The sequence below is a fragment of the Lacerta agilis genome, chromosome 8 (genome assembly GCF_009819535.1).
Source record: "Lacerta agilis isolate rLacAgi1 chromosome 8, rLacAgi1.pri, whole genome shotgun sequence".
Taxonomy (NCBI): domain Eukaryota; kingdom Metazoa; phylum Chordata; class Lepidosauria; order Squamata; family Lacertidae; genus Lacerta; species Lacerta agilis.
The window spans coordinates 69,836,384-69,861,385 of NC_046319.1; the positions used below are offsets into that span (position 1 = coordinate 69,836,384).

Here is a 25,002-nt window from a genome sequence, read left to right on the forward strand (position 1 = left end):
ATTGAGTATGAAATGTGATGGGAATCCCTGCAAGATGGGAGGGGGTTATAATTAAGGGTCCCTGCTTATATTTGAGGACCTCCAGCCTTGCAGCTTCTGTCAGTTTCTTACGGTACTTCTGACTTCCATATTTTATTTATTTCAGATGGTCCTAAAAGAGTTAAACTGAGTGCTATGCCTGGAATCACAGTCTGTGAAGGGGAGAAACTCTCTCTTGCATGTACAGTCAACAGTAGCAACCCTGGAGTTACGTACCAATGGTACTGGAAGGATGCCCGGAAGTATGAATGGACGACCCCCATAAAGGAATTTGATTCTATAAGAGAGCAAGATTCTGGTGTCTATCGCTGTACAGCTGAAAATACATTTGGATTCGATAGCTCAGAACTGACCATCAATGTCCAGTGTGAGTTTGTTTGTTGGGCTGGTGAATGATGACCATCAGGATTTACAGACATTGCTCGCCTCTTCCATCCTCTTCTGAGGGACTACTTTTCCCTTCTGATTTTCATGCACTGTGTGACTATCAGGATGGAAAGCAGGAAATAGCATATTTAAAGCCAATTCTACACACTCACCAATGTAGTTTGTAAACCGGCATTGTTGGTCTTGCATAAAATGCACCTTTAGAATACAATCTAATGTCCAGTCACCTTCAAAGATGGGCAGGGTTGCATCCAGGGCATGCTAGTGATCTGGCGTTTGGCTGGGTCTGGAGGGGCCATAGAAATGGCCTCACTTAACCCTGTAGGTGCTGAACTGCAGTATCTGAACATGTTTCTGTATATATGGACTTTCTCAGCACCCCCAAATGAGAAATAACAGAGCTGATGAGAAAATAATGTTATCCCAAAATCTTTTTTCCCTGGGGTTGGGTTGACGCAGCCTGATTAATGTGGTATGCTGGACCAGTAGATTGTGGGAGACGTCAGAGATTGAACTACAATCTTTAAGCTGCAACCTTTTCCACGTTATTGTGAATATAACTCTTAACTTTTGGAAAGTGGGTATAAATGTAGAAATGAAATACTTCTGGAAAATGACCCGCAACTGTGCACATAAACAACTTGGAGATGTTGATGGCCTTTCAGCAGATTCCCTGGTGACCCGCTGGAATGTGGCGTTAACCAGGGCTATTGTCTGTTTGGCTCCGAAGCGCCCTCTCTGATTGCATGGAGCCCGGACAGCCCTGTGGTTTTCCCCGGATCTAAGGGCAATGAAAGAATCGCTGAGACGGCTAGAGCGCCGGTGGTGGACAACTCATTCTGAAGCTAACCAGACACGGGTTAGAGCTCAATGTCTATTGCATTTGCAGAAAACAGCAGCAGAAGACTTTTTCAGGTGGTTTGCAATCTAGCGGAACCACCTGCTTCATCAGGGCCCAGTATGGGCCACATGATCTCCTGCAATGATTTTGCAAAGTTTTTTCACTGTTTCCTTCCCTGGTGGAGAAGCAGTGGTTGCATCGGTGCCAATTTCAGGCAAGAGATCCCTGATTTGGGGCAAGATCTTGCCTGAAACCATGCAAGATATAGTGTGATTGAGCGAGTGGTTGCTGAACAACTCCAGGCACGCCTGGAAGAAGCAGACCATTTGGATCCCTTCCAGTTGGGATTCAGACCTCATCATGGGACTAAAACTGTCTTGGTCACCTGGTCGATGATCTCCGGCGGGCTAGGGACAAAGGTGGGAGCAGTTTCCTAGTTTTGCTGGATCTCTCAGCGGGCTTTGACACCATCGACTGTAACATCCTTCTGGACCGTCTAGAGGGGTTGGGATCTGGGGGCACTGTTATACAGTGGTTCCGCTCCTTTCTCCTGGGCTGTGTCCAGAAAGTGGTGGTGGGGGATTAGTGATCAGACCCATGGGCTCTGACTTGTGGGGTACCTCAGGGTTCTGATCTCTCCCCCATGCTTTTCAACATCCACATGCAGCTTCTGTGAGAGATGAGCCATAGGCCAAATAACTCATTGGATCATTTTCTTTTTCTAGCTAACTGCCTGGACGGGCTACCCCATGCCACCTCAGGGCCCAAACCCAAGAAAAAAGATGGTAAGCCGACATAGCAGGTTTGAACAGATTTCATTATTTGACTTCATACTTGGAGGGGTGTGTGCGCACACATGTCCTAAATGCTTCTCCTTTCCTTCTCAGAAGAGACACAGGCCTCCTCGCTACCAGGCTGCACCCTGGAACAGATCTGCTCCTTGTGTCCGACGACTCAGGCTTCTCCCCAGCCTCAACCATCCTCTCCAACTCCGCTTCCTCTTCCTTCCTCTTCTCAGATACCCTGCAAGTGCAATGCTTTCTGGGAAGAGTTCTACTCCACCAGGAAATCGCAAGGTCGTAAGTATGGCCCCTAACATTCACCATGGAAGGCATCCATTAACGTTAGCATTTTCCTCATCTTTTTGTGGAGTTTAGTGGGAGTGCAGTCACTTTATATGCACAGTCCTATGTTCAATCCTTGGCATCTCCAGGGACGCAGGTGGTGCTGTGCCTAACAACCCCAAAACATGCCATCTGAGGTGTGGTGCCTTGCCCTCTCTGATGTTATGGCAATTGTAGAAGTGCTAAATGGGACCTCCTCAGAACATCTCAAGAAAATAGTAGGTAAAATACAGCGATCAAAATAACGAACAATTAGTTGCCCATTGATTGTACCTCAAAATAAACCACCCCAGGTGGGCTTCCCTGCCCTGCTTAAAGCTAGGCTGGCTCTGGCTCCTTACAATTCTGCTTTGTTTGTTTTATTTTCACACACACACACACACACACACACACACACACACACACACACACACACACCTTGCAACAGTGTGACATTGTTCGGACACCATGCTAAGCCGAAGTTGGGTTTAGTGAGAGGCATCAAGTGTACCCAGAAATTTGTAGGCACTTTGTTCCTCACCCTATTTCTCCTGTTGCTGCTATGCTACCCAAAGTGAAGCCACAGCATGTTTTAGTAATTGCATCCAAACTCAGGCTCATAGATTGCCTTTATGTCAGCAAGCCAAAAGCGATAAACCAAGAACAAGGCTTGGATACAGCTCATGGTTTCTTGGAGCTAAGACAAACCACCACAAGCCTGGGTTTGCACATAATGTGAAACCAAACCATGGCTTAACTTTAGGTAGTGCTTTGGCAACAGGGCTGGGGGAGGAATGAAGAGCATGAGACTTTTAATCTCTTGGTCATGTGTCTGAGCCCCATCTGGGCAAAAGATCCCTGCTTTGCTGGGGGGTTGGACTAGATGACCCTTGTGGTTCCTTCAAACTCTACAATTCTACGATTCTAAGATTTAGGCAACTGAAGCAGAGGCCTTCACATCACCACACAGATGGTTGTCTTTTAACGGCACTCCAAAAGAAGCCATATCAGACACTTTTCCTTGCTCTGTCCAATATTAGGGCTGGCTCTGACTGCTTACAATACTGTTTTTCTTTCTCTCCCCAGAAAACAAGATCCTTAGCATGTTCAACGAATTAAGATCTGCAATTGACAAACTCATAAATGAGCTGCAGCAAGCAAGGTGCTAGATCCAGGGCCTTGAATCTTAGGTCACTTGTGGCAGGTGGATGGAGTCAGATGAAGCAGTAGAAGAGAATGATTCAAACACCTTTCTCGTGTGTTTTGATGTTTCTGCTTTATGTTTCATTCCTGTTTCTAATTTTGCCTTGTGTTAACACCCATTTCAAAAGCTGGCTGAAGGCTCCAATCAAGATTCACATTTGAATTTTAATTTTTTGCCTTGCAGAATAAACTAATGATGGGGAATGCCAGTTAAATGAAAAGAACTCTGATTCTGCCCATGCACTGTTGTGTTTTCTGAACAGCTGGTGTCTTGATTCTAATGAGTGTGTGTGAAAACTAGCCGACCGTTTGAAACTGAAATTAACATCCATTGCTCCTCCCACTTAATCTCTGGCCCTGCCCACCACTGCTGCACAGTTGATAGAAGTTGCCAAGGACAGAATGCAGTCCTTGGGATGAGTAAAGTTGACCACATCTGTTCTAATCCAGCTTTAACCCTCATTTGGCAATTCTTTTCTTAGCTGTTAGTTTCCTCCTGTAGCTTTCTGAGCTGATCAAAGTGTCTTTAAATTACATATTAAACATTAGTGTTGGCATTGCTAACTAATCATGAATACCGCCGTACAAAGCAATTGATAGTCTGCATGATTTGGCTTTTTTTTTTTTTTTGTTTTGCTTTTGTTTCTTAATGGAATGCTGTATTCTTCCTTTGGGTTGCTCTGTATGTTTTGTTCTGTTTTCTGAAAAATAATAAAAATTGCAGTTTAAAAAGAAAAGAAAAGAAGAATTCTTTGGATAAGTAGATTAAGTCTGGACTCCAGGGTGCTGAAATGGAACTGTAGCGAAGAGTACATAATAATAATAATAATAATATTTATTATTTGTACCCCGCCCATCTGGCTGGATTTCCCCAGCCACTCTGGGCGGCTTCCAACAGAAATCAAATACAAAAATATCAAACATTAAAAACTTCCCTAAAAAGGGCTGCCTTCAGGTTTTTTCTGAATGTCAGGTAGTTGTTTATTTCCCTGACCTGTGATGGGAGGGCGTTCCACAGGGCGGGCGCCACTACCGAGAAGGCCCTCTGCCTGGTTCCCTGTAGTTTTGCTACTCGCAGTGAGGGAACCGACAGAAGGCCCTCTGCGCTGGATCTCAGTGTCCGGGCTGAATGATGGGGGTGGAGACGCTCCTTCAGGTATACAGGACCGAGGCCGTTTAGGGCTTTAAAGGTCAGCACCAACACTTTGAATTGTGCTCGGAAACGTACTGGGAGCCAATGCAGATCTCTCAGGACCGGTGTTATGTGGTCCCAGCGGCCACTCCCAGTCACCAGTCTAGCTGCCGCATTTTGGATTAATTGCAGTTTCCGGGTCACCTTCAAAGGTAGCCCCACATAGAGCGCATTGCAGTAGTCCAAGCGGGAGATAACCAGAGCAAGCACCACCTTGGTGAGACAGTCCGCGGGCAGGTAGGGTCTCAGCCTGCGTACCAGGTGGAGCTGGTAGACAGCTGCCCTGGATACAGAATTAACCTGCGCTTCCATGGACAGCTGTGAGTCCAAAATGACCCCCAGGCTGCGCACCTGGTCCTTCAGGGGCACAGTTACCCCATTCAGGACCAGGGAATCCTCCACACCTGCCCTCCTCCTGTCCCCCAAAAACAGTACTTCTGTCTTGTCAGGATTCAACCTCAATCTGTTAGCCGCCATCCATCCTCCAACCGCCTCCAGGCACTCACACAGGACCTTCACGGCCTTCACTGGTTCTGATTTGAAAGAGAGGTAGAGCTGGGTATCATCTGCATACTGATGAACACCCAGCCCAAACCCCCTGATGATCTCTCCCAGCGGCTTCATATAGATATTAAAAAGCATGGGGGAGAGGACAGAACCCTGAGGCACCCCACAAGTGAGAGTCCAGGGGTCTGAACACTCATCCCCCACCACCACTTTCTGAACACGGCCCAGGAGGAAGGAGCGGAACCACTGTATAACAGTGCCTCCAGTTCCCAACCCCTCTAGCCGGTCTAGAAGGATGTTATGGTCGATGGTGTCAAAGGCCGCTGAGAGATCCAGCAGAACTAGGAAACAGCTCTCACCTTTGTCCCTAGCCCGCCGGAGATCATCGACCAGCGCGACCAAGGCGGTTTCAGTCCCATGGTGAGGCCTGAATCCCGATTGGAAGGGATCCAAATGGTCCGCTTCTTCCAGGCGTGCCTGGAGTTGTTCAGCAACCACTCGCTCAATCACCTTGCCCAAGAATGGTAGATTTGAGACTGGGCGATAGTTGGCCATATTGGCCGGGTCTAAAGATGTTTTTTTAAGAAGCGGTTTAATGACCGCCTCTTTCAGCGGGGCTGGGAAGGCTCCCTCACAGAGGGAAGCATTCACCACCCCGCGCAGCCCATCGCCCAGCCCCTCCCGGCTAGCTTTTATAAGCCAGGATGGGCAAGGATCAAGGAGACAGGTGGTTGGTTTCACTCGTCCAAGCAGCCTGTCCACATCCTCGGAGGTAACAGACTGAAATTGATCCCACGCAACTGGACTAGACAGGACTCTGGCACTCTCCCGCCCTGGCCCTGCTCCCACGGTGGAGTCTATCTCTTTCCGAATCTGAGCGATTTTATCCGCAAAAAACTTTGCAAACGCATTGCAGGAGATCTTGGGGTCCCTACCAGGCCCCGATGACGAAGGTGGCTCCGATAGATTCCGAACCACCTGAAAGAGTCTCCTGCTGCTATTTTCCGCAGATGCAATAGAGGCGGTGAAGAAAGTCTTCTTTGCCGTCGCTATCGCCACTTGGTAGGCTCGACGTTGAGCTCTAACCTGTGTTCGGTCGGATTCAGAATGGGTTTTCTGCCACCGGCGCTCTAGCCGTCTCAACGATTGTTTCATCGCCCTCAGCTCCGGGGAAAACCACGGGGCTGTCCGGGCTCCATGCAACCGGAGAGGGCGCTTCGGAGCCAAACAGTCAATAGCCCTGGTTAGCTCCACATTCCAGCGGGCCACCAGGGAATCGGCTGAAAGGCCATCAACATGGGATAAAGTATCCCCTACCACTCTCTGGAAACCATTTGGATCCATTAAGTGGCGGGGGCGGACCATCCGAATTGGTCCCACCTCCCTGCAGAGGGGAAGGGTTGCGGAGAAGTCCAGTTGCACCAGGAAGTGATCTGACCATGGCACTTCTTTAGTTTCACTTTTTTTTAATGTCAGATCACCAACATCCATAGAGGTGAATACCAGGTCTAAGGCATGTCCTCGGCTATGAGTTGGACCAGACTTATTCAGGGTCAGCCCCATGGAGGCCATGCTTTCCACGAAGTCCCGAGCGGCCCCTTGTAAGGTCGTGTCGGCATGGATGTTAAAATCCCCTAGGACGACCAAACTAGGTGACTCCACGATTTTGAGCCCCTCATGCTATCGCTTTGATAGTCAGTAGGCGGAGCTGTTCCTTTTTCATCAGGCTAGTTTTGGCCAGAGTCACATAAGCGGCTAGAATCCCCTTGTTCATGAGAGGTTATTAGGCAAACACACAGAGCTTCCAAGGTATTCTGGGCCACCTGCTGGCTCTGAGAAGGAACTGTAAGTCTCCCTTGCTCAGCAGCATTGAGACACTATGAGTGAGCCTATAAGCCAGGGGGGCGGCAGATGCAAAAAGATGACCGGGTCACACAAGCAACATGCTGACCCCTCTGCTACAAAGCTTTTGAAATTGCAGGAGCCTCATTAGCCTCCATTGCACTTTCACCTGGCGACTCCACATCCTTGTCTTCCAATCGAACTCTGCTCCAAGCAAGCCTCAAGCAGTAATGGTTCATTCAGGCAGACCTGCAATTCCAAGGGGCGCCATCTCCCTATCTATTGCTCACCCTTCACTCCTGCTGAAGGTGCTTTTCCTTTCAGCTTGGATTACCTTTAGTGTTAGAGCCCAAATGGAGCTGGGGAAGAGAATTGGGGTTGGGAGTTGTGTTTGACCCTCAGTTAAGGGAGGAGGGCTAGGGCAAAGGGTCCTGTGTACCCTGTCCATGCATCCTTCTGGTGTCTTAAATGGTAGATTTTTCTTTGAAGACATGGGTCTGCCACTGTCGTCTTTAACAAGGGTGTGGAACATCAGGCCTGGAGGCTGAATGCAGCCATCCTGGGTGTCTTTATCTCTCCCCAGCCACAAACACACTTTGCCCCCTGAGTGTTTTGGCTTATCTGGAATGTGTCCTTGAACTCTGATCATGTGTCTTGGAGAACACAGAGAATACAGAAATGTGAGTGAGTGTTTGCCCACTATACAAAGGTATAGTTTACATTCCTTGCTCTGCCCACTTTTGCCTCTGGCCCGCCCACTAGTCACGCTGGGTGGCTTCCAATGTATATGAAAACCTAATAAGTCACTAAACATTTAGAAACTTCCCTTTACAGGGCTGCCTTCAGATGTCATCTAACGTTGTGTAGTTACTCATCTCCTTGGCTCGGTGGTTGCGTGTCGAGGACCTCAAGCCACCCCACAAAGAATTCACACTTGAGACATAAATTTTTGTTTGGGTTTTTGGCAATAATTTAGGCCACAACTTTATTCAAATACAAATTCTGTGAGTGGTTGCGTAGGCATTGGTTCAGACTAGCTGTCCGCCGGGCCAAAGCTGACTTTGGGTCAGCGTCGGGAGAATGCCAACTGGGGAGAGTTAAGGAGGCTGAGGGCAAAGCCTCCCTCTCCCCAGAGGTCCCAGGGGCTATTGCGCATGTTGAGTCCCTGGATTCCTTTAACGGAATTCCCTGCACACCATTATCATCATCATTCTGGAGGTGGGCACCACCCATCCAGTAATCAACACAATAACCAATGCCTAACCACCACCAGAGCCAACGGCTCCTGCCAAAAAACCACTCACAGGTCCAGCCAAACCTTGAGACCTTCCATAATCGCCCCCAGCCATAGATCATTCCCCACGGAGAAGTGTAATCCATCCCTCTGAAACAGGGAGGCAGACTGGAGGGTAATATCAGGATGCGGTATGTCCACTGCACCCAGTGCACGCACTGTTTTAACCGCAAAGGCATTAATGCGTTTTCTTGCCCTTTCCACAGCAGCAAGGGAACGAGCTCCTTGCCAGGAGCACCACTGTAACATGTGTGACCAAAACAAAACTGTGGCAGGCAGACTAGCAGGCGGGGTTAAACGTATAATGATTTTATGTACTCCTGTGGGAGGGGGGTTTGGATATTTTGCTCCCGTTGGTGGGAGAGGGGGGAGTATGAAAAGTTTAACCATGTAATGATTTGTGCTTTTAATTGGAAAATCTTATAAATTTTTAATAAAAAAAAGAATGGGGGGAAGGGGGCGAAGGGGGGGATTTGGGACAGGAGGGTGTTAAGAAATAAATGGGTAGGGAAGGGAGGGTAAGGCCAGAAGTAGGGAGGAAAGCGTTAGCGCGGGGGTCTGCAACCTGCGGCTCCGGAGCCGCATGCGGCTCTTTTACACCTTTGCCGCGGCTCCGGGGCTCCGGGGCGGATACGCCTGTCCACTTCTCCAGCTGGCCAACGGCAGCGGCCGCCCTCCAGCTGGCCGGCGGCCCGCCCTCCGGAGGCTGAGGGTGCTGCTGCTGTGCTGCTCTGCTCATGCATCGTGCCTCGTTTTTGCCAGCGCAGGCGCAGCAGCAGACAGCAGCAGTTTCCCTCCAGAGGTGTGGCTACTGCTGCTGGTGTGGAGCTGCTGCTGGCTGCTGCATCGAGGCGACGACGAGGTAGGCAGCTGTGGGCTGGGCCAGGGGCGGCGGGTGGTGGGCGAGGGCGAGGGGGGAAGCCCTCCTTTTAAAAATGGCCGAGGAAGCTGCGCCTGTTTCCCTGCCGCTGCCTCCTTCACTCCTGGTTCCGCTCGCAGCCTCAGACCGCGCTCTCGCGGGCGCGCGTCTCTCTCCGCCCCGGAGCAAGGCCGGGACTCGCCCTTGCCCGGGACCCGCGTCTCAGGAGCCAATGGGTGCATGTGTCGCGAGGGGGCTTGGAGGCTCCTAGGAGCCCGAGCACGCACAGCAGGGACGTGGCTGCTTAAAAAGGCTGCATGGAGGAAAAGGCAGTTGTGCGTTCTTCCGCAGCAGCGTCGAGCGGAGCCGCCGGCGGACCTCACCAGGCAAGGTTAGTCACGTCGCCCCCGCCTTCCAGGGCGCAAAGCTGGGCTGGCTGGGCAGAAACCACCGTCGAGCTCTCTGCCTGCCGTGGGTGGGGGGCTTTGCAACCCCCCAACGAGTCCCTTGGGGTGGGGGACTGGGACTGCGGAGGGGGAGTCCTCTGCCGCTGCTTCCTCAGGTGTGTTGCTTAGGCTGCCAGGCAGAGCGCGGGAGCGCAAGTTGGCCGCCTGCGCCGCGCCCTCCGGCTGTGGCCTCTCCAAAGTGGCCTCTCCAAACACGCGGCGCAAAGAGCGGCGCCTTGGCTTTGCCCCGGTTTGGTTGGGCAGCCTGTGGCTGGAGGAGATCCGGGGGATTCCTCCTCGGCGGCTGAAAGAGGGGCTTGTTCTCCCGCGCTTTCTTTTCTCCCAGTTCTAGGTCACTTGACCCACAATAGCACTTCTTTAGTCTCCTTGCCGCACGCGCTCTGGCAACCTTTCAGGCTCCGGCTTGCGTAAAAACTGGGAAAGCTTTCTCTCGCTTCCTTCCCCCCTCCCCCTCTCATTTCCTTCCCCCCTCCCCCTCTGATGCTGCTCTCCAACCACCTACCTGCTTGTCACAAGTTTTGGACCCCCCCCCACTCCTTGGAAGGGTTTCATTATTGGAGCTGAGCTTGTCCCCTGCTGAGGTAAATGACTTATTGCTCTGCTTCGACCGGGGTGGGTGGGTTGTTGGGTGGGCTGGTAAAGAAAACCAAACCTGAGTAACTTATGCAGAGGCAGAATTTACTAGGTGGGGGGAGAAGCCCCTGTCGTGACTTCCAGGTGTTTGGAAGCACGGACAGCCCACCAAAAAGAAAACTTGTGAAAATGCTTCCTTCGCGAGGGCAAGGAGTAATAGGGGTGGAGATGGGCCGAAAGTCCAAAGGAAATGATTTCTTGAAGGGGGAGGATGTACTACGGGAGGCAGAATAAAGGGCTGGTTCTCACAGAGACATGGGTAGGAGAATGATGCCCCAAAAGGTTGCAGTTTTTCCTCTGTCCTGAGTGTGTGTTAGGGGAGCCTTGACAAAGCACTTGTTGGCGTGGAAGAGAGGAGTCCTAACTTGGATCTGTGTTCATGTGCAAAATCTATCGCCATTGTCATTAAGGGGGCAGGGAACTCCCCTAAAAAGCTTTGAACACTACGAACTACTACAGCCACCTGTATGCAAGTCAGCACAAACATCACAGGCTTCTCTGGTGCAATTCTGTGCTTTATTTAGCAAGAGAGGGGGTTGGAAGAGGTGAGCATAGCCTCTGGTCTGGAATATTAAGGGTAAAAGACACTAAGATTATTGTAAAAGCCAGCAGTCTTCAATTAGACATGGTACAAACATTTAACACAAGTGTGCAGTTGAGGACTCATTTTTTTTAAAAAAACAACAACAAATCAAATATTTGTATGCTGTTGCAACCCACCTTGGATCAGGCTGTGACCTGGTAGTGGTCCCCAGGTTGGATAAAAATGAATGATTTTTTAAAAAAATAATAAAAAATGGATTTTTTTTATTTAAATCAGATTTTTTAAATTTAAATCGGATTTTTAAAAATAAAATGCAGTGTTATATTTGTTTTAAATGTCGCAGTGGTTTTGCGGCTCCCAGTTTCTTTTTTTTTCTTCAGAAACAGGTCCAAGTGGCTCTTTTTGTCTTAAAGGTTGCAGACCCCTGCTAGCGGTTTAGAATAAGCAGGCAAAGGAACAATACAACCGTAGGAGATAGTCTCAGCTCAGCAACCAGTGTGATCCGAAGTACGCAGCCAAGAGGAAGATCACCCTGCGTTCACATAACTCCATGCCTTCCAATGAAAATAGGGACATTCTAAAGAAAAGCGGGACATCCGGAGATTAAATTAGAAACTGGGACAGCTTTTGTAAATCTGGGACTGTCCCTGGAAAATGGGGACACTTGGAGGGTATGGAATTCTGGAGGCTCCAAAATAGTTCTATTGGTCACATCAGTTTTAAAATACTGTGAAAAGTAAACATTTACACAATGACATACTTCTTGAGGATTAAGCCAGTTAACACAAACAGTTTAATCTTAACTAGAGTTCAGGGGCGTTCTTAGCCCCTTGGCTGCCCGGGGCGGGCTGCAAAGACTCCTGAATCCACTGCCCGGGCTCCCTTGGTGGAGCGCAAGTCGGGGCAGGGAGAGGGTGTTCCTCCTCGCTGGTCCGCCCCTCTCCATGCCCCGGCTCCGCAAGCCAGCCAGCAGGGTGGCTGCTGGGGTGGAGCCGAAAATAGCCTTTAAAAAATTAAATATTTTTTTTAAAAAGTCCTGGGGGCGGGGCCAACGCCCAAAGTTTCACCCTCAGCAGGGGTGCTGCCTGGGCCCCCCGCCCCCTCCGCCCCCCTTGCTACGCCCCTGCTGGAGTTCAAATAATATTAGCTAAAAGGCAAAATATTATGTAAAGCAGCTTACAAATGTTATGTTGGTCACTATGGAATTACGTTTGCTACCCTCTCTCTGCTACCCTGTCCCCCCCCCCCCATTTCCCTCTTTCTTGCCACCCACATGAAATCAGGCAGATGCCTGCATCTGCTGTTCAGGCCCACCCCTTCCTTAAATGAAACATTGGATGGTCCTCTGCTGTCAGGGGTTCCTGCTGACTGGCCATGCATTGCTTGGGTCTCAAACTCACAGCAATGTGGGTTGGCTACTATTTCAACAAAAATAGCTCGCCCTGAACCGCAGGGACTCAGCCAAGCTTGAAGCAGCAGAACCAGATGCCCCCAGATCTTCTGCTCAGGGCAGAAAGAGGGAAGTTCTTGTGACAGATGCACAGCCTTAGTTGCTGCTGGGTTTATTTTTATTTTGGGCCATCTCAGCTTGGCCGACTTGGAGCCTGGCAAACAGCTGCACTTAGCACTGAAAGGGTGCTCTTAAAACAGCTAAGCTGAGCTCCTCATACTTCGCCTGCATCTTCACTATCAGGTAGGAATACAAATGAATGATTCCTTGGGAAATAACTCTTACTCCAGAGCTTTGATCTCCTAAGGGTTTTTTGATGAATGATCCATAAGGGGAAGTCTCACTAGGGGTGTTCACAGGTGACACACAGCAAAGGTACAATCTGTGTACCTGTGTAGCTAGGCCGTTGAGCTGTACACACTTGCAATTATTCACATCTAATGTTCAATGGGAGTAGAGTCTGTGTACGCAACAGTTGAGCTTTGCAAATCAACGCATGTGAACTGTTTCATGCAAACCCTTGTACTGTGTAGAGGCAGCTGGCACCTCTGTTGAGTGAACAAGGCAACTAGCATTTTTGATCCATGTAGGGCTGGCTGTAGGTTTGGCAGGTCCCTGGGCAAACTGTCTCCTCCAGGCAGCAGCCCAGTGTACAGGGGTTTAGTTGGGGAAACAATTCTGTAACAAACTTTGTAAACACATGTAAATGTTACATAGCTGTGCCTTTCAATGCAGGTGTGTTTGTTTACACAGATTGCCACTATGGGGGTACCCAATCAGAAAACAAGGCAGTGTTAACCCTTCACCCCCCACTGTGGCCTTTCTTCACCTGCAATTGGCGAAGTAAAACAAGATTTTGTTTATTTCAGTTGTGTAGGTTTGGGGCTCTCAATTCTGATTGAGAATTGAAGCAAACAGTTCAAGCCTTCTAACAGGCACTCCTCCCTGCCTCTTGGGTCCTGATCTGGATCCAGTATCATGCTGTCAATATATGTAGTGGGTGGTGGGAGCCTTCCATTCCCTTCACTTAAAGATACAGCTACACAGGTAATACAAATTGTTTTTTGTCCTATGTGTTAGAAAGATTGGTAGGAGGGCATGCAGTAGTGGAATTTGTTGAAGTTGGCTTCGTTCAATTTCCCATGTATCCTATCTTAATTTCGGTTTTCCACATTTCCACATTAGTTCGATTTTTCCTTTAAAGTATCATTTTTTTTAAAAAAAAATGCACACCTTTGTATGCTGTTTTGTCTCATAGATAAATTTTCCCAAGCAAATTTGCCTAACAGAATGCATTTTTAATGCTGTCATTCCTACCAATATATGCATTTTAATGCATAGGACTTTCCCTTCCACATGCATTTCAAATGGGTGTTTTGATAGAAGTCTTGCACATGTGGAGAATGGCGAAAGAATAGCTAAGTTTTGGTCAACACTTTATTTCAGGAAATGAGAAGTAGGTTGTTTTGCATTAAAATATAGACGCAACCAAACATTGCTCCCAACCCTAGGGAGGTCTAACCACAAGCAGTATTTGAATTTGGTTCAGAACTCTGTTCACCCGTGTATGTGTATGTGTATATGTACGTATGTATTTATTTATTTTTACAATGTTGCATTTATTGTTCATGTTGTGTGTGTATACAAACACAGTTAGTTGTATTAATTGATTTGGGGTTTTTATTCTTTTTCCTCCAGCTTCCCCAAACGCAGTACATAAATTCAAAGATTTCTGTGCTTAAAATACTGCAGTTTTGTTTGTTTCCTCTAATAACTTTTGTACTGGATCAGGAGGAAATGCTTAAGCAATGATGCTGATGTAGAATAGAAGGTCCCTGTTTCCATCTGAGGAATGTCGGAGGGTATGGCTGCACTGCCTATTGACTCTGTAAGGGGTGCTCTGCTGTCTCCACTACAACTGGGGTGGGCCAGCATACAGGTTGCAAAGTCTATTTATTGCAAGGGGAGGATGAACTTTCGTAGAACAGCTCAGTCTGGCTGAGTCTTGCCTCTGCGAAAAAGAGGAGACGGAGACAGGAGCAGCTGATGGGGCAGCCTGAGACCCCTGCCCTGCACTGCACTCATTGGGGGGGGGTGTTGTCACAGGGCCTACCATGTCTGGGTCTGCTGATTCCAGCTTCACTGTACTTCCTGCAGCATCTCAGCATGCCGGAGAAGCAGTAGCTGTCAGTGGCCAAATCGAAACAGGCAGGAGTTTGAAAAGGAGCTTTCAATTTTGCAAGGCAAATTCAGTGCATGTTCACTATGGTTGGTGAAATCTGTCCATTTTGGTTTCTCTTTATTTAGAATCGTACGTTCTGTTTGCAATATAGATTTGGAAATGTTCTTAAGTGTGGTGTAGTGGTTAAGAGCAGTAGACTCGTTATCTGGGGAACCGGGTTCGTGTCTCCACTCCTCCACATGCAGCTGCTGGGTGACCTTGGGCTAGTCACACTTCTCTGAAGTCTCTCAGTCCCACTCACCTCATAGAGTGTTTGTTGTTGGGGAGGAAGGGAAAGGAGAATGTTAGCCGCTTTGAGACTCCTTCGGGTAGTAAAAAGCGGGATATCAAATCCAAACTCTTCTTCTTCTCTTCTTCTTCTTTCCTCTCATGCCGTTCAAGCTAGTATTTCTGAGCTCTGAGGGTGAAGTGGAGAGGTTGGTGTCTCCTATTTATATCCTCCTTCAGAGCATTGATATGAGCTCTGCAGAAAGCCTGAAATGGATGTGAGAGTCAGACTGGAATATTTTGATTGAAGACAATTGTTGGACTTCTATGTGGTTAAGGTTCCCGTTGACATCAGTTTCATCTACCATGAGAGAACAAGCATTGAAAGTATCGCAAAAATAGTATACGACTCCTTTGAGACTGTTTCAAATGAAGGTGTCTGATTAGAGACTATGTTGGAGAGGATATAAGGAGCCGAGGTCATTTCATCTCAGTTGGAGGACTTGTTACAAAGTGTCACAGTTTTGGACTGGGGTCTTTGCAGAAATCATTGGACAACAACAATTGAAATCTCTGGATTCACTCCTTTTACATAAGAGGGGCGTCACATTAGCTGATTGGTAGAAAACGGTTTTGGGAGTCGCTTTAGTGACCCCCCCCCAAAGTAATCTGGTTAAAGAAACAAAATATTAAGTTTCTTTTGTACTTGTTTGGTGATTTTTATTGTTTATGAAAGCGAAGATGAATTTCAAAGACAACTCCCAACTGCATGCAAATATTTCTGGCTGCTGTGAACATAATGGATTTGATTTTTTTTTAAAAAAATATTTCCCTCCCTATCCTCAATGCTTACTGGAGATGGCTGTCTTCCTGGTAGTTAGGGACATAGAAAAGTGCCACATACAGAATCAGTCCATTAATAGGATTTATTGTTTATTTATTACATTTATCTATCACCTTTTTTCTTCCAAGGCATTCAAGGTGTGGCACATGGTTCCCTCCCTCCTTCCATCCTCACAACAACCCTGTGAGGTAGGTTAGGCGAAGAGATGGTGACTGACCCAAGGTCACCCTGTGAGTTTCAGGGCACAGTGGGGATTTGAACCCTGGTCTCCCAAGTCATAGTCCAGTACTCTAACCATTACACCACACTGGCTCAAGTCAATATTGCCTACGGACTGGCAGCAACTCTTCTGAACTTGAGGATGAATCTCTCCCTGCCCTGCAATGAGAGGCGTTGGATTTGGGACCTTGTGCATGCAAATCATGTCCTCTGTCCCTGAGCTGCGGCCCTTCCCAGTCAGAATGCAGGGATAGAAAAAGGCAAAAATGGGGGGGGGGGGGTTGAGGAGGCTTGGTTCTGAGGCTTTCCAGATCAGAAGCAGCTAATGTGGTGCCCTCCAGTTGTTGTTGGACTCCATCAGCCCCAGCTGATGGGAGTTGTAGTCTGGTTAGGAGTACTATGGGAGCAGAAGCTGAATGAGCAAGAACAGAGGTTGTGACAGGTACTCCCCCTTTCACCAAGCTGCATACAAGCCTTCTCTCTGGGCACATGTCAATACACATTCTTATGAATCGGGGAATATATTTTTGATGGTACATAACTGTAACCGAATTAATCAATAATCCATTTCCACCCCCTTGCTTCCAGATTTGGCCCTTGCATGAATCCACAATGAGGAGTTTCTTGTGTCTGCTCTTCCTTCCAGGTAATGCATGATGTGTGCCAACAAAGCAGATTGGGCTTCTGGTCTCTTTTAAGCACCACTGCTCTCTTTGGTTTTTAGGGAAGAATGGACAGAAGCCAGTGGTGGATGCTGGGCTCTCCCATTTCAGCGGTGTCCTGTGTGACACTAAAATTCCACGAACCCCACCTCTGTAGCTTCATTCTGAAACATTGACTTGATGACCCCTGCAGGGTAGTGCTCAGTGTGACAACACCACTCCTGCCACCCTAAAAGTGCCTCTGATGATGTGTCAATAGTCCAGTATAAATCCCCCCACTAATGCAATGCTATTGACATGTTTCAGAATATTACTGCAAAAAAAAAAGCTACCAGTCTGGAGAGGCGGTCAGAAGTTTAGTTTAGTTTTGATTAGAGAGCACTGCCTTGAAATCATTTTCATCATCCTTTTGAATGCATGGTGGGAGCTGAGCAAAATATCACATGTTTTTCTCCGATTTAGGTATCTTGAGTAATGAAAATTTGTTGACTATTGCCCCGAATAATCTCGCTACGTGGGAAGGATCCTGTATTCTGATTCCGTGCAAGATCGGCCTAACATATAAGGGGACTCGGGTTGACAACTTTTTCCTGATTTGGTATTTTGACCCCGAGTATGTTGAGACACTGAAAGATTATTCTGGTATCATGTTATACAATGGCTCCACTACCTCGGAGAAGTACCTGACTCCAACAGATCCTCACTTTCCAAATCGGGTGAGCTTTGTTGGGAATTTAGCCAACAGAAACTGCAGCCTGAAGATCTCTCATCTCCAGAAAAATGACAGTGGCAAATATGGAGCAAGACTTTATGGCTTCGTTGGAATCAACCGTAAACTAGACAGATGGTTTGCTGATACTGCTGTTAATATTAATGGTAAGAAACTTTCAGAGATGATTTCTCCTCCACTCATGCCAAAGTGGTCAAGTAGTCTGGAAGCTAGGGGCACCTCCAGACCATAGCTGTCAACTTTTCTCTTTTTTAAAGGGAAATCCCCTTATTCCGAATAGGATTCCTTGCAAGAAAAGGGAAAAGTTGACAGCTATGCTCCAGACTGTCACTGTTCTGTGGGAGAGATTCAAGTGCATACCACAAATGTAGATTTATGCACTTTTAAGTGCTCTGTTGCCCTAGTGCAATAATTCACTTTTAAAAAGAATCAGCCTTTCTGTAGCTTGGCTTGTGACAGGGTCATGCACTGAAAAGTGTGGGGTGAGCAAATGGCTAATGTGGGAAGATGTGTAAATACCATATAAAGAAATCAAGGTGAATAACAGATGCTTAACTGCCCTGTCATCAAATCAGAACAAAAGCTCAACAAGGATATAATCTAACTCTGCATAAGTTTCATGCAAGCAAATGAAGATGAACGCTCAATAAATAGGTTTTTTCTGGAGGAGCCCTAAATTTTCAATTTTCTAAGGCTGTAATTGTAATCCTATGGGAATCATGGAATCACAGAATTAAGGAATTGGAAATGATCCCAAGAGTGGACTAACAGTAATGGGTAGACTGGTAACTGAAGAACATTTCTGGAATCCCCTCCTATAAGGGTTTCTTCAATTTGCTAGGAGGCCTTGCCATATCTGTGTGAAACTAATGTGCCACTCATCAGCCAGCCTCCTACATTGTGTTGCATCAAACGTTAGTCGACTCAAAGTAGACCTATTGAAAATAATGGACCTAAGTAGATTAACTATGGATACAACACACTGTGTTCTTATTTGCTTTAAGAGCACTTTGATATGCAAAAAGAATCATTTATTTATTTTACTACCTAACAAATTTATAATCCACTTTATAGCCTGAAGGCTCTGAATTGGTGCACGAGTTCAGTATGGGGATACCATATACACAAGTTCAGCTTTAAAAACAATAAAATAATTCATATGAAATTCAAATCAAGAAAATCACTTCTACAAGTTCTCTGAAAAACAGGAATAAAATCATTTCTGCATATGCCCATTCGACAAAGATCAGCTCAAAAATCTATAGTAATTCAGCCAACTAGGGATATAAGATGTCCTTATTTCCCACCCTTCTCTGCATTTGTCACATGCAGCACTGTTCCCATTCTGTGGGGATGGAGACTTGGCAGCTTGATGGCTCCACCAGCAGAGGCATCTCCTCCTTCTACAGAACTGGCTCTCACATGCCCTAGATCCTCATGCATATAGAGCCACCAGTGCCAGCTGGTGCCCATAGGGACTGGTAGGATGATAGACAGAGAGGCCAATAGTAGGTGATACCAGAGCCATTGACAAGCAAAGCCAACCGATTCTAGTTTTGTCTCTGTCCTCCTCCCTGCTGCATTGTAGTTGGGGAACTCTGAGAGTGAGGAGGAAGTTGACAGTGTCAGACCCCAATGAACTGGTCAGGAGGCAGATGGGAGGGGTACTGGCCGAGGGCAGACTGCGGTTGGCGGGGGAGTGCCCCATTTGTCCTCATTGGCAAGCCTCCACTGATACAAAATTTGGAAAAAAGTGACCATTCTTTCTGTGCTCCAGCTGGAGGCAGGTATAACTATGCTAACATGCTGCATCACAGAAGGGGTAAAAAATAGGCCTGGATGCTTCTTGCCATTTTTGGATAGATGATCAAGGCTCTTATTTGCTCAACAGCTTCCTTTTAGATCAGGGGTGGGGAACCTTTGAACTTCCAGAAGTTGCTGGATTGGAACCCCCATCTCCCCTGATCATGCTGGCTGTGGCTGATTGGAGTTGGGGACCATAGAGAGTCATAAGTTCTCTATCTCTGGTCTACAGCTTTGCCTGATCAATGACTTGGAATTTCCCCTTTTAATTTTCTGCATGCAGTGTCACCACCCAAACCCATGATAGAAAGCAGCATGGCGCAAATCCGAGAACAGAGGCCAGTGACAGTGACCTGCTGGGTATTTTACCATTGCCCCGATGAGCCAATTATCTTGACTCTCAGCGGCCTGGAGGAGATTCGTATGTCTTCCCAAAAAACAACTGATACAGATGGAAAAGTCCAGACTGTTCTGCGTTTTACTCCAACTTGGGAGGATCACAGGAAAATTCTGACATGCACTCTAAAAAGCCACAATGGGACAGAGATATCCCAGAGCACCATGACATTGGACGTGAAATGTGAGTATTTGGAGGGGATGAAACTGGGCTATGTGGGGAAAATGTGGGAAAAAATATTCCGTCTGAACTGCACAAGATTCTGTTCCTCTGAAAAGCCATTGTCTGAACTCTGAACCTTGTGAGGGATGGTGGGGTATGGCTTAGGCGTTTACAATAGCAAGAAGCATGTGATTGTCGCATTTGGGAGGATATCTGTTATTGAGTATGAAATGTGATGGGAATCCCTGCAAGATGGGAGGGGGTTATAATTAAGGGTCCCTGCTTATATTTGAGGACCTCCAGCCTTGCAGCTTCTGTCAGTTTCTTACGGTACTTCTGACTTCCATATTTTATTTATTTCAGATGGTCCCAAAAGAGTTAAACTGAGCGCTACGCCTGGAATCACAGTCTGTGAAGGGGAGAAACTCTCTCTTGCATGTACAGTCAACAGTAGCAACCCTGGAGTTACGTACCAATGGTACTGGAAGGATTCCCAGAAGTATGAATGGACGGCCCCCATAAAGGAATTTGATTCTATAAGAGAGCAAGATTCCGGTGTCTATCGCTGTACAGCTAAAAATGCATTTGGATTCGATAGCTCAGAACTGACCATCAATGTCCAGTGTGAGTTTCTTTGTTGGGCTGGTGAATGATGACCATCAGGATTTACAGACATTGCTCGCCTCTTCCTTCCTCTTCTGAGGGACTTTTCTTATTTCAGAAGAAAACTACTTTTCCCTTCTGATTTTCATGAACTGTGTGACTATCAGGACAGAAAGCAGGAAACAGCTTCTTTAAAGCCAATTCTACACACTCACCAATGTAGTTTGCAAACCTGCATTGTTGGTCTTGCATAAAATGCATCTTTAGAATACAATCTAAAGTCCGGTCACCTTCAAAGATGGGCAGGGTTGCATCCAGTGATCTGGCGTCTGGCTGGGTCTGGAGGTGCCATAGAAATGGCCTCACTTAACCCCGTAGGTGCTGAACTGCAGTATCTGAACATGTTTCTGTATATATTGACTTTCTCAGCACCCCCAAATGAGAAATAACAGATCTGATGAGAAAATAATGCTATCCCAAAATCTTTTTTCCCTGGGGTTGGGTTGACTCACCCTTAATAATGTGGTATGCTGGACCAGATCTTCAGCAGCAGGATTATAATCCCCACTCAGACATGCAGTTCACTGGGAGTTCCTGGGCCCCAGTCACCCTTTCTCTGCCTAGCCTACTTCACAGGGTTGATGTGAGGATGAAATGGGGAGGTGGTGAACCACACGCAGCAGCTTGAGCTCCTGGGAGGAAAGGTGGGATGAAAATATATACTGTACATAAATAATGGTTGGCCAAATTTTTACCACAGCAGTAAACATCATAATCACCACCAATGAATTAACTGATGATGATGATATAGTAGAGGTGGCAGTAGTGATTCTGTTGACATGGTGGTAGCAGAGGTGGTGGTGAATGATGATGATAAAAGTGTAGTCATATTCTGACTGTGTGAAGACAGGCTCTGGCAGATTGAACAGATGAGACCAAAGTGGGTCCAATGGTCAGGAAGACAGTTTCTGCACTTGCTGTAGAGGGGAGTGAGAGGCAGATGGGCTCATCAACCCTGGGAAGGTAGCCCATCTGATCCAGAGTGGAGTCTCTGTTATATTGGATGGTGCCATGTATGCCTTCTTCCGGCAACTCCTGCAGCCAAGCTGGTGCCAAACATATTGCTCTTCTTTCTTGTGGACCACATCAGCAAGTCAGAGAAGGGGGTCTTGTAATCTGGGCACCCCAGGAGCTCCATACACACTGCCCAGGCTCGTGCCATATGGAGGTTACTTTGATGCTGCTAACGCAGCGATTTGACTAAACCCCCGGAAGCACGCTCTGTTGTCTCTCAAGAAAGGTGGATGCCAACAATAGACATCATCAGCATAGTACTGATCTGTCTTCTAACAGTATCCCAAAATGTCCTTCCTGGAGTGGACTGACTCACCCTTCCATATGGTGGGGCCAGTTTTGCTATATTCACTAATCACTGAATACACATGTTACTCTCTCTCTGTTCTCTTGTCGCCCAAGGAAGCATACAAATTTTCTTGCCCTGAATCAAGAGTCCTGATTTCAGTGTCCATAATATCTCTACCCCAGATCCACCAAAGGATGTGAAGATTGACATGCTAACGGGGATAATCAAAGAAGGGGACAACGTGGTTTTGCGGTGCTCTTCCCGAGGCAATCCTGCCACCAACCGCCATGTCTGGTATAAATATAGTGAGTCTGGCATAATTGGAACTGACGAGGAGCTGCGTTTTGAGGCGATCCAGGCCAGAGATTCCAGTACCTATTACTGCATAGCCTGCAACGGCATTGGAAATTCAACATCCCCATCCATCACCCTGGATGTTCAGTGTAAGTAACCTCAGTTTCAGGGAGTGAAGGGTCTGTCGCTTGGACTTGGACTGTCAGGGTCACAGCTGTGCTCTGCATCAGTTGCCACCTGATCCTTTTGCAAATAAAAACTCTGGAGGTATCAGGAATATTGGCCACTTGCATGCAAAGTATGTGACACATCATATACAAATTTAAACGAGAGTTGGGCGTATTTGGAGAAGGTTATCAATGGCAGCTAGACATGATAGCTTTGTTGTACCTCCACCATCAGAGGTTGTGTGTTGGAAATCTGAAGTGGGGACAGTGTTGTTGTGTTCACGTCCTGCTTGAGGACTGTCCACAAGCATCTTTGTTATTGACCACTGTGAGATCAAGATGCTGAATGTGATGGGCCTTTGACCTGATCCCTATGGGCTGTCCTGAAGCTCTTACCTTGGGATGCAATGAGAGGTCAGACAAGGCTGCTTGTATAAATGAGCAGCTCTGTTTGATTTCCGCAAGCTGAATTGGGATAGTAGCACCAGCCACCTTGAGTGAATTTTGTCCCAATCCTGCTTGTGCACAGCCCTTGGATACCATGCTGGCTGGGGAAGAGGGTGAATCCTCTACTTGCTGGTCATCATGGACCCAGATCTTATGGAGAGAGTTGGACACCACCAACCTTCCTCTATTGATGTTCTCCATGTTCATGTTGGGCAGGGGTGTAAGGGAAGATCCTCCTTTGCTGGCTAGTGTAGAGTGAAATAAGGCCATTGAATCATTTAGTTAAGAACAGAGGTGGCTACCTTATACAAAGTCAGACCACTGGGCTCATCTAGTGCTATGTTGTCTAAACTGGCCATGGCTCTGCAAAGTTCCATGCAGGAGCATGGAAAGTTCTCCTAACCCTGTGTGGGCATACTGGGGATTGAACCTAGTACCTTCCACATGCAAGGCAGATGCCCTACCACTCAGCTATGGCCCTTCCTTTTAAATGTTGTAAATCTGAATGTGCAAGGCCCACCACTGCATTTTCAGTATGAGCAATTTCTTGCTCACCTGCTCCTACATAACTTATACTTGGGGGCACCTACAGTGCTGCAGACTAGCAGCTCATGTGTGTTGAATGCTCCCATGCTTCTGCTGGTGGTATTTGAATGATGCTGATCATGTTAGTGGGACTTGGAAATTGGGAAGCTGTTCTATGTCAGGGCAGGTGCCAGGAGCTGGTCAGTAATAACTCACATGATGTCAGTGAAGTTAACTCTTTATTCAAAGAAACAAACAGCTCAGGATTCTGGGCCTAGTGGGCACAGTAACTTTTCCCAGTAAATTGTGGGAGACGTCAGAGATTGAACTACAATCTTTAATCTGCAACCTTTTCCATGTTATTGTGAACATGACTCTTAACTTTTGGAAAGTGGATATAAATGTAGAAATGAAATACTCCTGGAAAATGACCCGCAACTGTGCACGTAAACAACTTGGAGATGTTGATGGCCTTTCAGCTGATTCCCTTGTGGCCCACTGGAATGTGGCGTTAACCAGGGCTATTGACTGTTTGGCTCCAAAGCGCCTTCTCCGATTGCATGGAGCCCGGACAGCCCCGTGGTTTTCCCCGGACCTGAGGGCAATGAAACAATCGCTGAGACGGCTAGAGTGCCGGTGGTGGATAACTCATTCTGAAACTAACCGGACATGGGTTAGAGCTCCATGTCGAGCCTACCAAGTGGTGGTAGTCATGGCGAAGAAGACTTTCTTCACCGCCTCTATTGCATCTGCAGAAAATAGCAGCAGAAGACTTTTTCAGGTGGTTTGCAATCTAGTGGAACCACCTGCTTCATCAGGGCCCAGTACAGGCCACATGATCTCCTGCAATGATTTTGCAATGGGTTTTTGTTTGTTTTTTGCAGATAAAGTCACTCAGATTTGGGAAGAGGTAGACTCCACTCTGGGAGCAGGGCCTGGGCGGGAGAGTGCTAGAGTCCTGTCTAGTCAAGTTGTGTGGGATCAATTCCAATCTGTTACCTCCGAGGATGTGGACAGGTTGCTTGGATGAGTGAAACCAACCACCTGTCTCCTTGATCCTTGCCCTTCCTGGCTTATAAAAGCTAGCCGGGAGGGGCTGGGCGATGGGCTGCGCGGGGTTGTGAATGATTCTCTCTGCCAGAGAGCCTTCCCAGACCTGCTAAAAGAGGCGGTTATTAAACCACTTCTTAAAAAACCATCTTTAGATGCTGCCAATATGGCCAAGTCTGAAATCTTCCATTCTTGGGCAAGGTGACTGAGCAAGTGGTTGCTGAACAACCCCAGCCATGGCTGGAAGAAGTGGAACATTTGGATCCCTTCCAGTCAGGATTCAGATCTGAAACTGCCTTGGTCGCGCTGGTCGATGACATCCGGCAGGCTAGGGACAAAGGTGAGAGCTGTTTCCTAGTTCTGCTGGATCTCTCAGCGGCCTTTGACACCATCAACCATAATATCCTTCTGGACCGGCTAGAGGGGTTGGGAGCTGGGGGCACTGTTATACAGTGGTTCCGCTCCTTCCTCCTGGGCTGTGTTCAGAAAGTGGTGGTGGGGGGTGAGTGTTCAGACCCCTGGGCTCTCACTTGTGGGGTACCTCAGGGTTCTGTCCTCTCCCCCATGCTTTTCAACATCTACATGCAGCCGCTGGGAGAGATCATCAGGGGGTTTGGGCTGGGTGTTCATCAGTATGCGGATGATACCCAGCTTTACCTCTCTTTCAAATCAGAACCAGTGAAGGCGGTGAAGGTCCTTTTTGAGTGTCTGGAGGTGGTTGGAGGATGGATGGCAGCTAACAGATTGAGGTTGAATCCTGACAAGAAAGATGTACTATTTTTGCGAGACAGGAGGCGGGCAGGTGTGGAGGACTCCCTGGTCCTGAATGGGGTAACTGTGCCCCTGAAGGACCAGGTGCACAGCCTGGGAGTCATTCTGGACTCACAGCTGTCCATGGAGGCGCAGGTTAATTCTGTATCCAGGGC

General features: G+C 47.5%; 1 protein-coding gene across 1 annotated transcript in view; it reads left to right on the forward strand.

Annotated features, from left to right (window-relative positions):
• LOC117051996 (B-cell receptor CD22-like) overlaps positions 1-25,002 on the forward strand; it is a 33,430-nt gene that overhangs the window by 3,355 nt on the left and 5,073 nt on the right. The window contains exons 4-12 of the mRNA XM_033158723.1: positions 146-406; positions 1,993-2,052; positions 2,155-2,346; positions 3,457-3,527; positions 16,462-16,519; positions 16,998-17,411; positions 19,352-19,648; positions 19,991-20,251; positions 21,776-22,036. Of these exons, the coding sequence (XP_033014614.1) occupies positions 146-406; positions 1,993-2,052; positions 2,155-2,346; positions 3,457-3,527; positions 16,462-16,519; positions 16,998-17,411; positions 19,352-19,648; positions 19,991-20,251; positions 21,776-22,036 (1,875 nt within the window). The remainder of the gene's footprint in view (positions 1-145; positions 407-1,992; positions 2,053-2,154; positions 2,347-3,456; positions 3,528-16,461; positions 16,520-16,997; positions 17,412-19,351; positions 19,649-19,990; positions 20,252-21,775; positions 22,037-25,002) is intronic.